The 16,146-nt window shown below is 36.4% G+C and overlaps 1 protein-coding gene across 1 annotated transcript in view; it reads right to left on the bottom strand.

Annotated features, from left to right (window-relative positions):
- Window positions 1–16,146, bottom strand: part of EPHA3 (EPH receptor A3) — a 353,619-nt gene that overhangs the window by 18,715 nt on the left and 318,758 nt on the right. The window contains exons 14-15 of the mRNA XM_049628031.1: window positions 7,703–7,852; window positions 6,000–6,193 (exon numbers count right to left, since the gene is read on the bottom strand). Of these exons, the coding sequence (XP_049483988.1) occupies window positions 6,000–6,193; window positions 7,703–7,852 (344 nt within the window). The remainder of the gene's footprint in view (window positions 1–5,999; window positions 6,194–7,702; window positions 7,853–16,146) is intronic.

Here is a 16,146-nt window from a genome sequence, read left to right as displayed (position 1 = left end):
GTCACTCTGCACATCTCATTGGCCACCATGTCCTATAATACTTCAGGAAATTTTTTTGAATTCACATCTTTTCCTTTTATTTCCTCTGCTCTACTCTAGAGGAAGTCCTTTCTTAGACTACGGAAATCAATCACCTTCAAAATCCTTATTACCAACCTCTTCACCTCCAGTTCTTAGGTATAGCTGCCAGAGAATTATTCCATAGGCACAGAACTACATATCCTTTAAGTATCTTCAATGGCTCCTCTTTTCCTCAAAGACAAAAGTCCAGATTTTTTTTTTTTTTTTTTTTTTTTTTAGAGACAGACATACATTCAGACAATTTCAAGCGGGCTCCACGCTCGGTGTGGAGCCTGATTAGAGTTTGATCTCACAGACCATGAGATCATGACCTGAGCTGAAATCAAGCCACCCGACTGAGCCACTGAGGCGCCCCCAAAGCCCAGATTTCTAATGACATTAAATCTTCCATTATATGATGAAATAATCGATCAGGCTCTTTCTTCATACTATATTCCAGCAGAATTGTATTATGCAATAAAATTTGGAAGGATCCTAAGTTTTTTGTGTCTTTTTTGCACAGTGTTCCCCTAGTATTAACGCTGTTATGTGCTCACAGAAATTTCATCCACCATTCAGAAGGTACTTCTTCTCTGCAACTGATCACCACAGGGCATAGTACAATGCCTTGCACAAAGTAACTGCTAAATAAACATCTGTGGTTTCATTTTGATGTACTGTCTAAACTTCAAATTCATGTATGTCTCCTCTAATTATACTACTTTTAGGAAAAGAAATCAATTACTAGAAGACAAACATGGCATAAAATTTAATATAACTTTCCTTCTCTCCTTACCACCGTTTCCAACATCCAAGTAAGTTTTTAGCACGCACACCTTGTCCACGGGCTCATATACCTTTCCACTTCCAGCAGTGATAGTCACCAAGAAACTCTTAGTGTAAGACTCTCTGGGAAAGATTCTGTTACGAATCATCAACTCTACTGAAGGCTCAGAAGTCAAATGATGCATTATAGAAGGATTTCTGTAATAATATAAGAAATAAAGTTTGCCACAAAACTAACTCCACTCAGGATGACTCTGGAAAACATCATCCCTATAGGAATGATAGAATAATGTTATTTTCCCATAGGACTTTCTAGGCATAACTCTGTACATTGACCTAGAGAAGTCATTCAGAAACCTGAAGTCTTCGTGTCATTCACAAACTCAGATTGTGATGGGCTCCTAGTGTGTTTGGAGGAGGATGTTTTTGAAGTTGAGGTGGCAGAAAGACATGAAATTTTGCTGAGAAGAAAATTTTAAGCTTTTAGTATTATGACTAACATCTGCAGAAACCTACATAATGAATAGAAAAAAAAACCTAGAATATTCTCTAAAAATCGTGTATCTATTGAAATGGACATTTATTATTTTAGAAAATGTATACTCATGTACTTAATAGATATTATTGAATTCCCAGTACCAACCCGCTACTGGTAATACAAGAGAAGCATGGCATCGAATCTCACAGGGCTTAGGATTATCGGAGAAATAGATACTTAAAAAGAGAAAAAACACAAGTGAGTTAAAACCGTGATGGCACTCTGTATAAAAAATAATGGTGTGGGCCTTTACAGGATGTTGCCAGAGAATGCCTCAATCAATACAAGTTGCAGAAGAGGGAGGAAGGGATGAAACTGAGAATCTAACATAAGGAGAACAGCATGTGCTACTGTCTTCATACCTGAAATGCCTTGGCCTTCTGAAGGAACTTGACGCTGGCCACTGAGGCTAGAGCGTTGTTTAAGTGGAAGTGGCACAGAGATTGGAAGCTTGCAATGCCCCTCTCTTCACACTTTTCGCCCTCCCTCCACAAAGCAGCCATGTAAATCAAATCACGCTGCTTCTCTGCTTTAAATGCCTTAATGGATTCCTCATGTTTTTCAAAAAAATTCCAAAGTCCTCACATGGCCTGGGTAGCCTCAAGTGCTCTGGCTTCTGTTTGCTTTCTCAGACTCATGACAGACTCTTCCTTCCCCTACTGCTCTTCAGTTATGTTGTCCTTCTGCCACTTTCTAGAACCCTCCAAACTCATTTGCAGTTGCTTTTTCCTATGCCAAGAATACTTTTTTTTAGGAGTGTGTGTGTGTGTGTGTGTGTGTGCGCGCGCGGAGGGGGTAGGGCTCTTTAGACAGCCGGCTCTTTTTCTTTCTTTAGGTCTTAGCTCAAATGTCTCTCCACAGAGGGTTCTTGCCCAATCACCCTTTTACTATCTATCACAACTATCTATTTATTTCCTTCCTATAATCTGTGCTTGTCTGTTGTCTATTGTACATCCTCTGTAATTTAAGCTCTGGCAAGGTAGGGACCATTTTTGCCTTCTCCACCATTCTCCAGAGTCTACACATGTCTAGCACATAGTATACTAGCATACAATAAACAGTTGTTGAAATATGAAGAAAGTAACCTTTGAATAAAAGAAATGACATCGGAAAAGCAGGGCTATTTAAGTTGTCAACAAGAGTCTAGATTTTTTTCCAGTTCAAAATTGGCTATAAAAAAGTGACTGAAATTAAATCACATATTTTTTTAAGTTTATTGATTAATTTTGAGAGAGGGAGAGAGAGAGAGAGAGAGAGAGAGAGACGGCACGAGCAGGAGAGAGATAGAGAGAGACAGGAGACACAGAATTCCAAGCAGACTCCACAGTGTCAGTGCAGAGCCCAATGCGGGGCTCGAACTCACAAACCATGAGATCATGACCTGAGCCAAAAGCAAGAGTCACTTACTGAGCCACGTAGGCACCCCAAATTCCATGTATTTTGATAAGAAAATTCAGAAGGCTATGTGCAAAGATGAATGAAAGATGAATGAATGAAAGAATGAAAGCAGGGTGACAAGTCAGGAGACCACTGCAGTGTCTCAGCCAGAGGGGTAAACAGTCATAGCAGACGGGGTTTGCAGTGGAAAGGGAGAGGGATGGATCATGCTGATCCAGTGACCTTCTAGATCAAAGTGTGGAGGGCAAGAAAGAGGTGCGAAGAATTAGTCTAATCCTGACTGGGCAAATGAATAGGTGCTGGTATATTAAACTAAATTAGGAAAGTGGTGGAAGGATGAGGCTACCAGGAGAAAATAAAAACATAAACTTTCAGAATATTAAGTTTGAGATGACTGTGAAACTTATTTGAGAAGTTTGGCCATGAAGGCTCGCAGACAAATAAGGAAGGAGTTGGCAGAGATGTGAGGCTGGCAGAGGTAATGTTGGTAAATAGCATTTCCTAAGTTGCCTTTATGACAACAATCACCTGAAGTTTTTATCAAGCATCCAAATTCCACTCCCCTTTCCTAGACATTCTGGATCAGTAGTTGGGCGAGACCTGGATAGCTGAATGTTTAATTAGCTCCTCCCAGTGATTCTTCTTGCCAGGGAAATTTGAGAAACAATGTAATAGAACATATTTCTATAACAATGGTTCTGCCAACAAAAGGACCTGGATATACAAGGGAGAAGGAGAGGGAGAAAGAGTGGAGAGCAAGGGACAGAAAGGAAGGATTTGCCTCTGACAAATAGAGGGACATTTCCTCTCTTCCTCTCTTGTAATTAGAGAAAGAGAGGGGGAGAAAAAGATAAGACGCATGGGTGCGGGCACCAGTAATTTTTTGTTTTGCTGCTGGAATTTCCCATTTGATGGCTTGCATTTTCTTGATGAAGTATGTGGCAAGGGCATCACAGAAAAATTATAGGGGGAAGGGAATGAGTTTAATCAGTTATGATAAAGGATGAAATAATCATTGTCAAAGTGGGAAAGCAAGTTTTCTAAAGGAAAAATAAATATTTTCTTGACATTGTTGCATGGCAACTTGTTTGTTACTAATAAATTTACAATGATGCAATCCACCCACTTGTGTGTTTTAATGGCAATAAGTAAACCTATAAACATAATTTCTAAGACTTTTATATTTAAGTGAATCAAGATGTATGACACTTATTAGAAAAATATTTTCACGAAAATTACATGTTTTCTGACAAAATACACAGAATTTATTCAAGTATTAAAGAATATATATTAGGAGAGGGGCACCTGAGTGGCTAAGTTAGTCAAGCAAAGCCTGATTGGGATTCTCTCTCCTTCTTTCTCTCTGCCCCTCCCCTGCTCACGCTTGCTCTCTCTTTCTCAAAATACATAAACATTTACAAAAGAATATATATTAGGAGAAATAATATTAAATTTCAATAAGAATGGAAAAATGAACTTAAGAAGTGTGCTAAAATTTGGATATCCTGACATACTACAATATGATATTAACACCATTTTTCCATGCAGAAGTGGAGTTAAATATCCCTTGATCCTATTAGATGGGTCGGTTTTTATATTGATAATACCATCTTATGGAAATGGTTTGAATGTTTTCTTTATGATATGGAAATAATCAAAAAATGTGGAGTTTTTTTTTTCTCTAGGATTGATATTGAGTAAGGATAAAAAGAAATGGCTTTGGGGTACAAAACAAGGACCCTATGGCTCAGGGAAGGATGGGTTTGTTATACTGTTGGTTGTCAAACTGTCAGTTGGATATCCAAAAGAGTCTGTACAGTTTCTCTCTGTGAAGATTGGGATAGAGATTCATTCTTACAGGATAAATTATGAGTAGTTTTTCCTACAAGAATATGTCAAGTTCAATCTAGTGACCCCTAAATGCTATTTTCAACAAATAATCTATAAATTTTAGATACTGATATTAAGACTTTGGTTCAGATTCCCCTTATTCATTTTATCCAAATATAGTGCAAAAGCTGGATCATGTATGTTCAAAAGAATGGTTCCTTTTAATGTCAAAAAAATCACATGCACGATTATAAAGTGCAACAGCAAATGCTCTATCAGTTTGAGAGTCATAATTCTTGGTGATTATCAATAAAGACAGCAAAAAAGAAAGAAATTCCTACCAGTAAGGCAGTATTTTATATCTCTTACACATGAGTCACAGTAAATCATCACTATGTAGCATTTATACGTGTCACTTAATACTGTGGATTTCTAGGCACACGAAGTGTAGTTCTTTTACTAAAACCATATAACCGTCCTATAAGAGCACATATCATTAGAATGTAAAAGAATTGTTCTTCTCTTATATGTACAATGAGAATATAAATCATTAAACATGACAGTTAGCTTTGCCTTTAGTTTCACTAGGAAGTACTAAATATATTAACACTTCTTTGTTCTCGTGGCCCTGGCAAAATTCATCTCTTCTTCCCCATTTCTTTAATTGCACTTTTTCAGATACATTTTCACTTCCATTTCCCAACATCATGAGGAGAACTGAGTGATTCTTAACTAGGCGGGAGATGCATAAAACCTAATGGATGTCATGCATTCTGGGTTGCATTATGGCTATCATGTACTGACATTTGTGTTGCAGTCTGGGGACACCAACACTTTCATTCTCAGTTTTCTTCTCTACGATGTCTAACAAAGCTGTTGGCACATGATATGGGTTAAACAAACTTTGTTTAATTACACGGTGGGAGAAACTGCATTCTGCTAGCCGGTGCAATATTTTAGAAGCATTTTTATTTTTGAAGCTTTACTTTAAATGAGGAATGAATCAGGACTTCACTAGGATTTACCACCACTCATTTTTTTTTTCCTTTAAAAGAATTTTGTTTAAACAGTAAAGAGTGAAAAGGAGCTATGTGTCTGGGGTTCCTATTTTCCAAAGACTTAAACACAAGCCTGAATGTAGACTAATTCCTAGTCAAGATGGACGTTAGAAATTATCTCTGAATCTTATCATCATGGATAATTCCTCTTGGAAGATCTTTTTTTTAAAGAAAGAAAGAAAAAAAAAAAGACACTTTTCTCCATTACTCGGGAATACGAGTTTCAAAGAATGCAATGAGGGAGGTGGGAGGAAAAAAAAATTAATACCCTGGAGATAGAAAATACATCAATTTCAGAGTGAGTGCAGAATGTAAAATCTAAGTGTCACCTTGCTGCTGCACTGGTGATGATCTTCAGGCTGCCCGGGTTCCGGATAAGCTTGTCCAGAATGCTGACAATCTGCTCAAACTTGGGTCTGTTGTTTCTGTCTTTCTGCCAGCAGTCCAGCATCAGCTGGTACAATGCAGCTGGGCAGTCCATGGGGGGCGGCAGCCGATAGCCTTCATCCACAGCTTTGATCACCTGTGTGAGAAGCAGTTTCCAGGGACTTAAGAGCTGAGACTCCTTTTATTTTCCATGGGCAGGGCACACCAAGATGAATATTTTAAAGTTAAGTGAGAAAGTTCCCATTTTAAGTTGCTGGAAAGGATAACAGCTTATCAAATAAGTAAGAGATTATTCATAACTGGAAATGTTATACACAGGAAGATCGACAGAGAAAGTGAATTTAGGAAAGAAGCATTTGTAAAGATACTTTGCAGAATAAAATCAAAAGAAACATTCTATAGGAAACATTCTATAGGAAACTCAGAGTTACAAAGAAACTATTACTTGGTAATACAGAGGTATGTGGAATATTGTTCATGTATGAATGAGTGCAGAGAAAGTCTACAGATTTCAGTTGGACTTAATTCAAATGGTACCTTTCAAGTCATAGTAAATTCCTTAGGTAAAATCCTATGTGCTGAACCATGAAGTAACTATTAATTCATTTGTACTTTTAAATCACCCAAAACAGTGATTTTTCAAACTTACTGTGAGGACTTATTAATACAAAGATGGCTCTCCTCTGGTTCGTCAGTCTCGAGGAAGGCCTGAGAATTTGCATTACTACAAATTCCCAGGCCACGCTAGAGGTGGTAGTCCAGAGATCTCACTTTGAGATCCTCTAATATAGAGAAGATTGGGAAAACAGAGATGTGGAAGAGTCCGATTTTCCCAGCACTGTCACAGAAAGCAGCTTGACTAGAGAAGTACAGAAAGGTTTTTATATCCAAATACAGTAAAAGCAGTTTTGTATGTAGTGAGTAGGAAATGACTAAAAGCATCTCAGCTTTCCATCTTATGAATCTTTAAGATCCAGCTCATAGTCTCCGGCTAAGCATAAAGAAAAATCTCTGAGTGCTGATCCCATGTCAATAGCATCCTTTGACGAAGCATTTGCAAAGCATCACTTACAAAAACACAAATCCTTTTGAAAAATCACATCACAGTTGCCACAGAAAGTTAAAGATCATTTTTCCATCCAGACACTTCAGGGTGTGTAACTAAATTCGTGTGCAAGTTTAATACATGAAGAGAAACAACATACTGCAGATTGGCTGTTTTGTCTGACTTTGGGAAATACTATGTTTAAGGAAACAAAATGTTGGCACAGATCATTAATTAAACCTACTGAAGGGTGGCAGTAATGTGGTTTATTAATATTACATAGAAGCACTTCTGTAGCAAAAATACTTCAAACAGTCCCCTATACGTATTGGTTATCTTTGCGGTCACTTATTTCCTTACATTCTTGCGACAAATGTCTTCATTTTCTCTCATTTCTAAACCCCTGCTTAAGGGAAACATGTAAAGTTGTAAAAGCAACTCAATTAATATCCTTGCAAGACCTGGAAACTATTTCATTTCTTCTAAGTATTCTGTTTCAATGTCACAAACTGGGAGCCACCTGGTTTCATTATGCTCCACTTCCTTGCACAGCTTGATCTCTTAATCTGAACCCATAATTCATTGACTACAAATACTTACATCCTGATTGGACATCTCCCAGTATGGTCTCTCTCCATAGGACATCACCTCCCAGAGAACAATCCCGTAACTCCACACATCGCTGGCTGACGTGAACTTGCGGTAAGCTATAGCTTCTGGTGATGTCCATCGGATCGGGATCTTGCCTCCCTTTTAATATAAAATCATGTACACGCACGATCAATGCATAAACTAGCGAACATATAATATAAAACCCGACTGAAGTTGAGTGCTTCTCTTCTGAAGTGGAATATGGGTTTCTGCTGAGATATCTTGATATTCTATTAAAAATTTTTTAAAAATGTTTATTTATTTTGGGGAAAGAGAGACAGAGCATGAGCAGAGGAGGAGCAGAGAGAGAGAGAGGGAGACACAGAATCTGAAACAGGCTCCAGGTTCTGAGCTGTCAGCACAGAACCGGATGCGGGCTCGAACTCGGGAACAGCAAGATCACGACCTAGGCCAAAGTCTGACATTCAACCAAGTGAGCCGCCCAGCTGTCCCTTGATATTCTATTTTAATATTAAGCAGAAATGAGTGGCATACCATGTACTGAGGTGTTTACTTCCAATCATCAAGGAAAGGCAAACATTTAAAAACTGCTCAACTACTGCTGGTTTATATCAACTATGGCACATTAATTACTCATGTGCAACACAGTGACCCAAAGTAGATGTGCTAAAGGCTATCTTAGAATTGAATGAGGTATCCTGAGTCAACCTTTATTGATTTAGCATAGATTTATGCTTGACCAAGCAATCTTAGTTCAGAATACAAGTTAATATTTGTAAAGAACTTATACCATTCCTCGACACAAAAGTTCTCGTTGACATTTGTTTACTAAATACATTCAAAATAAAATTATACTTCTAAAAAACTCTCTTCGGTACCCAGTGCTTCATTGCATCATTAATGGCTGAAGTACCTTCCATGTCCTAGGTAGACACCATATGAACTAGATAGATATAATGACTACATTCCCAGAACTTATAGTCTGGAGGAGAATATTGCTTCTCTGAGTTATGGGAGGTATGAAGGTATGACTCCCATGGAATTTGCTCTCAGTTTAATAAATACGTTTAATAAAAATGTGTTGAGTAGCAACCATATGGGAAGTATTATGCTAGTCACTCCGGTGAGACAAAAATAAATAACACACTAGCCCTTCTGTTGGGAAAATATCAGGCAAATAGGAATGAATGATAATTAGTTGTTTTGAATAACGAAACGCAGAGAGAAATAGGTATCTAGTACTTTGGTTTCCAACTTTACTATGTATATGAATCATCTGGAGCTTGTGCCCATGGAAATTCTGATTCAGTAGTTGCAGAGTGTAGCCATGGTCTGCGTGTCTAAAAAGCTCCAGGTGATGCTGACCACGCCGGTCATGGACCTCGCAGTGAGTTAGGAACAGTAGCAGAGACAGCTGTGATGCAGAACAAGGGCCTGAGATGCTCACTAGAGAGACCGAGGAGGTCACATATGGATTGAGCCTTACAGGATGTACAAGTTTTTCGTACAAGTAGTAGCTTTGTCCTATATGTTGCCATACATAAAATTCTTGTACCCAAACTATAATTTGAAATCCTTTGCCTATGAAAAGCTAAATAGATCATAAAGCTGAAGATAATGAGCATGAGCCCCGTGAGCCTGTACTCACTGCAGAGAGCAATGGTCTTGCTTAGACATTATCTTGGCAAATGTGCCGGGTAGGCATTCAACAAGTGCTCACTGACTTGAATTGAATTACCTTTCTCCTAAATACGTGCCATTCTGTTTTTTCTTGGGAACCTTTTTTCCCTGTCTGCCTTCTGCACCTTGTAAACTTAGTTGAACATCCGGTCAAATGTAAACTCATTGGTGGAACATTTGGAAATGTTCCAGGCCAAGTTGGTCACTCCATGTTCTGTGATCCTTCTACCTTTTAATTATCTCGTGTGGACTGGGATGTTCAGAGGAGTTATAGGCTTGCTTCCTTTATCTCTGCATTCCCGTAGTTTAAAACAGGAGTCCGACTTTCAAGCTCTCCTGTTTACAACCTTGTTTCCTGGAGGTGTGTGTGTATTTGTTGAGAGAGAGGACTATGTTATGGGCTTAGAGTGGTAGATTTTACTGAAGATATTTAATGATTTTGAGCATTTACAGCCTATTTTTAGAAAATAATACATTGAGCCTAGTTTTTCAGAAAATGTATAAATACTAAGAATGAACCTGTGAATAGCATAATCATAGCTTTAAAAAATCATACTATTTATTTATGTCTTCCTTCCAAGCATGCTATTTAACAATGCTGTTATTTCCATAATAATAGTAAATATAAGAATTACTGAACAAGTTTTTACAGTATCTACAAAATTATGAAAATATCTCCCAGGGTATTGCATGGATTAAAAATTTTAGAGTCTGAAGAATGCCTTAAAGATTTTCATTTGGCTCCATAGATAATATGCATCTTCTACCAACTGTTTCAATATTAGTATTGCAGGTACTCTACCAGCCTAAAACCTAAATTTATCACTGATAACTTAATAACCATTATTGTTTCTTAATATGAATATTACACTATTCCTTTGTAGGATGAGTAAATACAATTTTTAAACATAAAAATTAATGCATGGCTGAGACTCATACGCTGACTGAAAGTAAATGACCTATTTAACTGCGAGGTGAGTATGTCTATTTATGAGTTTACTCCAAAGACATCTTAGCAAAACAAAATTAAAAAATCAAAAATAAAATGGCCATGTCTAACATTTAGAGCACTGGGAGAAAAGAAAATTTCAAGTGTTAGATCGACAGCAAATGAAAATAACATTTTAACAGGAATAAAAGTCATACCATTCATTGCATTCTGTTTGTGATATCTCAAAGTTCAACATTCTAGGCCTTGTGGCAGATGGCCAGTCTGTTGCATATTGCATATTTTTTTTTCACAAATGGCAATGTGTTCTACATTGCCCCATGCAACTTGCAGTCCAGTATGGATAGGAGAGATTATCAAGTACTTGAGAGGGATATTTGATCTTCGTTCCCATTTTTTACACATTCTTTACACATGTTAGGTAATTTCACAACAAGCCCTCTCTACAGTAGCACTACTGATACTTTAGACCAAATTATTTGTTGTGGGGGCTGTCTTGTGCATTGAAAGATGTTTAGTAGCATCCCTGGCCTTTACCCACATAGCATCCCTCCAATTGTGACAGCCAAAAATGCCTCAAGACAATGCCAAATATCCCCTAGGAGGAAAATTATCCTCACTTGAAAACTACTGGTTTAGATGGTATGTGACAAGCTTTAATTAGCAAGGGAAAATCATTCAGATGAGGTCCAGGATTTATCTGGGATTTTATATAGACTAAATAGAATTATCTTTTTCTTTTTTTTAACACCATTCCTGTACTTTCCATGGATATTTTTATTTATGTTCTTGTCAAGTAAGGGTCAAGTTCAACAGAGCTAATCTTCTTATACTTGGGTTTTGGTAAATATAACAGTATCTCTTTGAGATACTTCCCTCTGTTTTTAATTATTTTTATGTTTTTAATATTTTTGTTATTTTATTTTCTCCTTTCTTTTTACCTTTCTTCCATTCTTTTACTCAAAAATAGGATAACTTCCTATTGATAGTGAAACTTTTCTTTATTAAATGGAGGTATATATGACCAAAGAGTTTAGTAAAAAATAAGTTTTTACTTCAAGAGCAAACACTATCTGTGGCTACAAAAGCATAAATGTCATTGACATAGACACTGGATGCCAGTCCTTGAGGGCCCAATTCGGTTCTGAAACATGGATGAAAGAAGAACCCATACATTTTAATACAGTCTAACTTCCCGATAAGGCTGTCTGCCTTCAAGTTAAATATCTGTAGATCTGAGACTATCAAAATAAAATAAAATGAATCTATAAGAATTGACTAAATTTTTTACAAGTCGCCCACTGTAGAGTTTATTCATACTTTTTCTCTTGACTGATCACAAAAGTTCCTCTCCACACCCACCTACTCCCCACCTCAACAAATTCAAGCTCATATTGTTTGACATTTTTTTTTTCTTTTTCAGGTCCAGAAATTGCTTTCTCCATTACATATGTTGGGGTGTATTTTGAAATTTTAGATGCATTTCGAATAACTGCCAAACACATCCTGCAGCGGGCTATCCAAAAATATGGATTCAGTGAGACAAAAAGTCCTCTTTGCCATACTTCTTTCCTGCCACAGTAAAACTATTCCAGTACAACTGTCCTTAATGAGCTAAAACTCTGAAATCAGTTGACAATTTCAAGTTTGGTTGGTAAAATGCTACTGGGCATTCAGAGTACTGTAAAGCACAGCTTGTTACCATAAAGATAATTTATGACGATGTGTTCTTTTACAATATATAAATACATTGTAAAATGACCACATTTACTTAAGGTGCTCTCTATGTCTACATGTAAGCTTCCCAGATTTTTATGTATTTGAGAAAGGCCTGCAATTGCCTGGGGCAAGCTCAGAATCACAGTATGTGGAGTGTGTCTAAAGCCTCAATTGCAGAGGGAACTCTATAAAAGAATTAGAAGTTAATGCTTGTTTCCCATATTTAGAAGAACACACCTAGGGCCAGTTTCTCCCAGTGTGATGTCTCATCCTGTATAACTCAGTAACTGGTGGTGCAGGGGAATTTATAGTCATTGTTCCATTTGCATTTTTAAGTTGAGCAGAAATCAAGAGTCTTAGTTTCCAGCTTAATTTTAGCATACTGTTTAATTTTAGCCAAGTTTCTTAACTTCTCTGTTCAGCTATCTTGTCATTCATATCTTGTCATAGGATCGTGGGGGATATCTCTAACAGCTGTGCTGACCTATGAACAACTTTCTTAGGTCTACTCCTTCAACTTTCAAATTTCTGTCTTAAACCTACATGTGTATCAAGGATGCTGACATTTTCAGTGTTAATTATTTTGGACTCTTAAAGATGATCCTAAGCTTTGGCTACTACATACCTATTGGGTGTCATATCTGGATTGAATTATATAGAATTCTTACAGAAAATTTAAAAGAGAAGAATAAAATGGTGCAAGTGAAGACACTAGGAATTTTCTGGAAAGAGGAATTACATAATTGCTACACTCAAATCCAGGATTAGTTGAAGGAGTCCAAAACCTTGTTCACTTTGTCCAGAAATAGCAGTTAGAGTAAACCTATTCTCAAAAGATCCTGCAATTCAGTTCTCTAAGCTTAATGAATTTAGACAGTTCAAATGAGACATTTGGCTAAGAGCCTGAATTTTTCAGGCGCTCAACTAAAGTCAGCTCTTTCACTATGGGTTAGGGGGCTTCAAGTCTTGATTTCTAAGAAAAGGAGTATAATTGCTGAACTCTCTGGACATTAAGGCATAATATCTCATATCTGCCCCAATTTTTCTTTAATTATATACACAAATCTCTCCCTGCTGATTTAGTAAATGCTTTGCGGATCCACAGTTCACATTGCCTGCTGGTGAGCTCTGTCAGGTCATACTTAGAGTGACAAAGGACTTTGGAGAGTTTATCTTAGTAAACCCTAAGTAATTGAGTGTTTAACCTGGAGGCAAATATTGGCTTCTCAGGTTAAAAGTGGAACCATAGAGATAAATCATTTGACTCTAGGATTTAGCATCTATGTATTGTCAGGGCCTAAACTTCACTCACTGTAGACAACACTAGACAACAAGGTGAAGGGCAAGCCGGGAAGACTCCCAGGGGAAGCATCTGTTCTAATCCCCAGTAGTTCAAATCTAAAAGCCATTGAGAGAATTGTTTCAGCAGATGTTGATTGCCACAAGAGATCAGAGACAGATGATCTCTTAGGTAGCAAAGCCTATCCCTTGAACTTTTGAAATGTTTCAACATTATGTGAAATGTTTAAGAACTTCTTAAAAAATAGGAAAATCTTCACCTTGAAATCTAAGTTACTCTATGGCTACCCAGGTAATGCAATACAAATAAGTAATTTTTCTGTTATTTTCAAATTAGTTCCTCTGATATATAATGTCTGTCTTCAACAAAAACAATGCCAAAATTTATGGATAAGGTTAAAAATGTTTCAGAGTTCACTGAGGTTTTAAATGCTAAACTTTGTGGTTTATACATACTCAACCCTAATTTTGTTTAAAGAAATTCATTTAAGAGTGTGTGTTTTTAGCACTCGGAATACAATTTTCCAAAGAGGCAATGCTATAAGTAAATAAGTCAGAAAGATCTATTCAGTGTACAAGAATATTATATAATTGCAATAAAAATAATAGAAATATTAGATTCATTCTAGTAATTAACCAAAAAAGTGCAAAACTTGAGTAAGTTTAATACTGATGATTGAAAAATAAGGAAAGATGAAATGATAGGTTGAGAACCTCATAATATCCAGAGAACCTCATAATATCCAAAAGACAATTCTGACTATACATCAAGGCAATGATTCCCTTAAAGGTCTATGTTTAGTAAATACCTGCCTGAAATATAGGGGGATTCCAGAGCAGTGGTCAGCAAATGAAAAAGAAAAACAAAATCACAGGAGTGTATTTTAACCCTGACATATAGAATTATCATTGAAAAGGGGTGATAGGGCAGAAATGAGTCAAATTATTAGTCATTCCAGACATCCAGAAGTAAGACTGACTTAGGACATCAAGACTGCTGTACTTCCTGTCCCCCCACTCCCCCCCAAAAAAAAGAAGAAAAAAAAAGAAAAGAAAAAGAAAAGAAAAAAAAAAGACCGCTGTATTTTCCAATGCCAAAGGAATCTGGGGCTGGTCAATGGCTTTGGGGAACCTGGGAAAAGCTTCAGGCAATGTGTCATCACATATTTTAAAATGTGGAATATTCACAGTGAGCTGGAAATAATTTCAGAAAGTGAGTTTTACTAAGCTTCCAGGGCTCACCAACATTACAAACTAGACCAGTCACTATTAGCCTGATGTTTAGTCTGAGTTAAATCATTAATCTGACTACTTAATTTGTCTTCTTGCAAAGTGAGCCTGTTGGGCTTAGAACAATGATTAAAATTAATTTATTAAATTGAAAACATAGTTAAAACAAAGTAAATCTGGTTAATTAACCTTGATATTTATATTATTTGTTCCTTCACTCTCTCCAATTCACTGCTCTAATGTCATTTTCTCAGAGAAACTCTCTTGATCTTTCTTTTTTTGCTGTTGGTTGTTGTTGTTGTTGTTGTTGTTGTTGTTGTTGTTTTTGTTTTTTTGATCTTTCTAACTAAAATAACACACTCGGCCACTACCCACATTCTCTATTTTACTACTATGCCTTGCTGTAACTTTACTTGTTTGTTTATTACCTGAATTCCCACACTAGAATGTAAACTCATGAGGTCATAGCTTTGTTTTATTTACTGCTGGGTCCTTTTGCCCTAGAACAGTATCTGGTATATGGTAGGCACTCAAATATGGAATGAATGAATGAATGAATGAATGATGCATTTTAGAGAAAATTGTTACTGCTAGAGATGGTGTGTAATATATTACATACAACCTTCTCACTACTATGTTCCACTCCAAAATTATAGCTATGATTTTTCTCCACATAAATCTAGATAAATTGTTTTCATGTGTTAAAATATTTGTGGTATCTAAGTCTCTGAATTGGGTGACTAGAAAGTACCAGATCTCTCATTAAATTTTGATACAACATTGACAATTGAGATTACTAAATTTTCTAGCCTTTCCTGATTTTTGAATATGTGGCTTTATTTTGTGAAGCTACACGAGGCATGTTCATACTGATTCTCAGAGAGTAGGGAATAAAGTCATGACTGACATTATTTATTTTGGTTCAAAGCTTAAGACACATTACTATATGAAGGCCACTGATTAGATATTTATGTATTTTTTTCATTCTTAGCTGAATGACATATGACATATACTACTTATCAAAAGAATATAACTTTCTTTCTGCATCACACTGGTTTTTGGTATGCATAGTTTTTAGTCCTTGACTACAGAATCAAGGTTCATATTTTCTATTATTTATGTCCTTAGAATGGAGGTATCCTGAACAGGAGCATTTAACTACTTAGCTTTTAACTACTTGCATTAGTCACTTAAAAAAAATTCTTATCTTACAAATGAAATTAGGTAAAATAAAGCTATCACAGAATACATTGGATATCAAGTAGGCAAAATTACACAGGAAAAAAATCAAATAAGTTATTATGTAAAATAAGATTTCTTTCTTTTATTGCTTAACACACAATGCCTGTGACAACTTTTTATTTGGTTTTATCTTCCAAAAATTAAATAGTTGCTAATGGGCTATAGGGCAATGTAACAAAAGGCAGAAGCTTATTATCCAATATAAAAATCTAACTGCTTAGGACTCAGTATGCATTTTCAGGACAGAAATAAAAGAAAAAAAATGAAAAATAAAGGTTATAACCAAAACCAAATCATCTGGCTTTCTCAAATT

This window comes from Panthera uncia, chromosome C2, assembly GCF_023721935.1.
Source record: "Panthera uncia isolate 11264 chromosome C2, Puncia_PCG_1.0, whole genome shotgun sequence".
NCBI classification, from domain to species: domain Eukaryota; kingdom Metazoa; phylum Chordata; class Mammalia; order Carnivora; family Felidae; genus Panthera; species Panthera uncia.
This window is presented reverse-complemented; position numbering and strand designations above follow the sequence as displayed.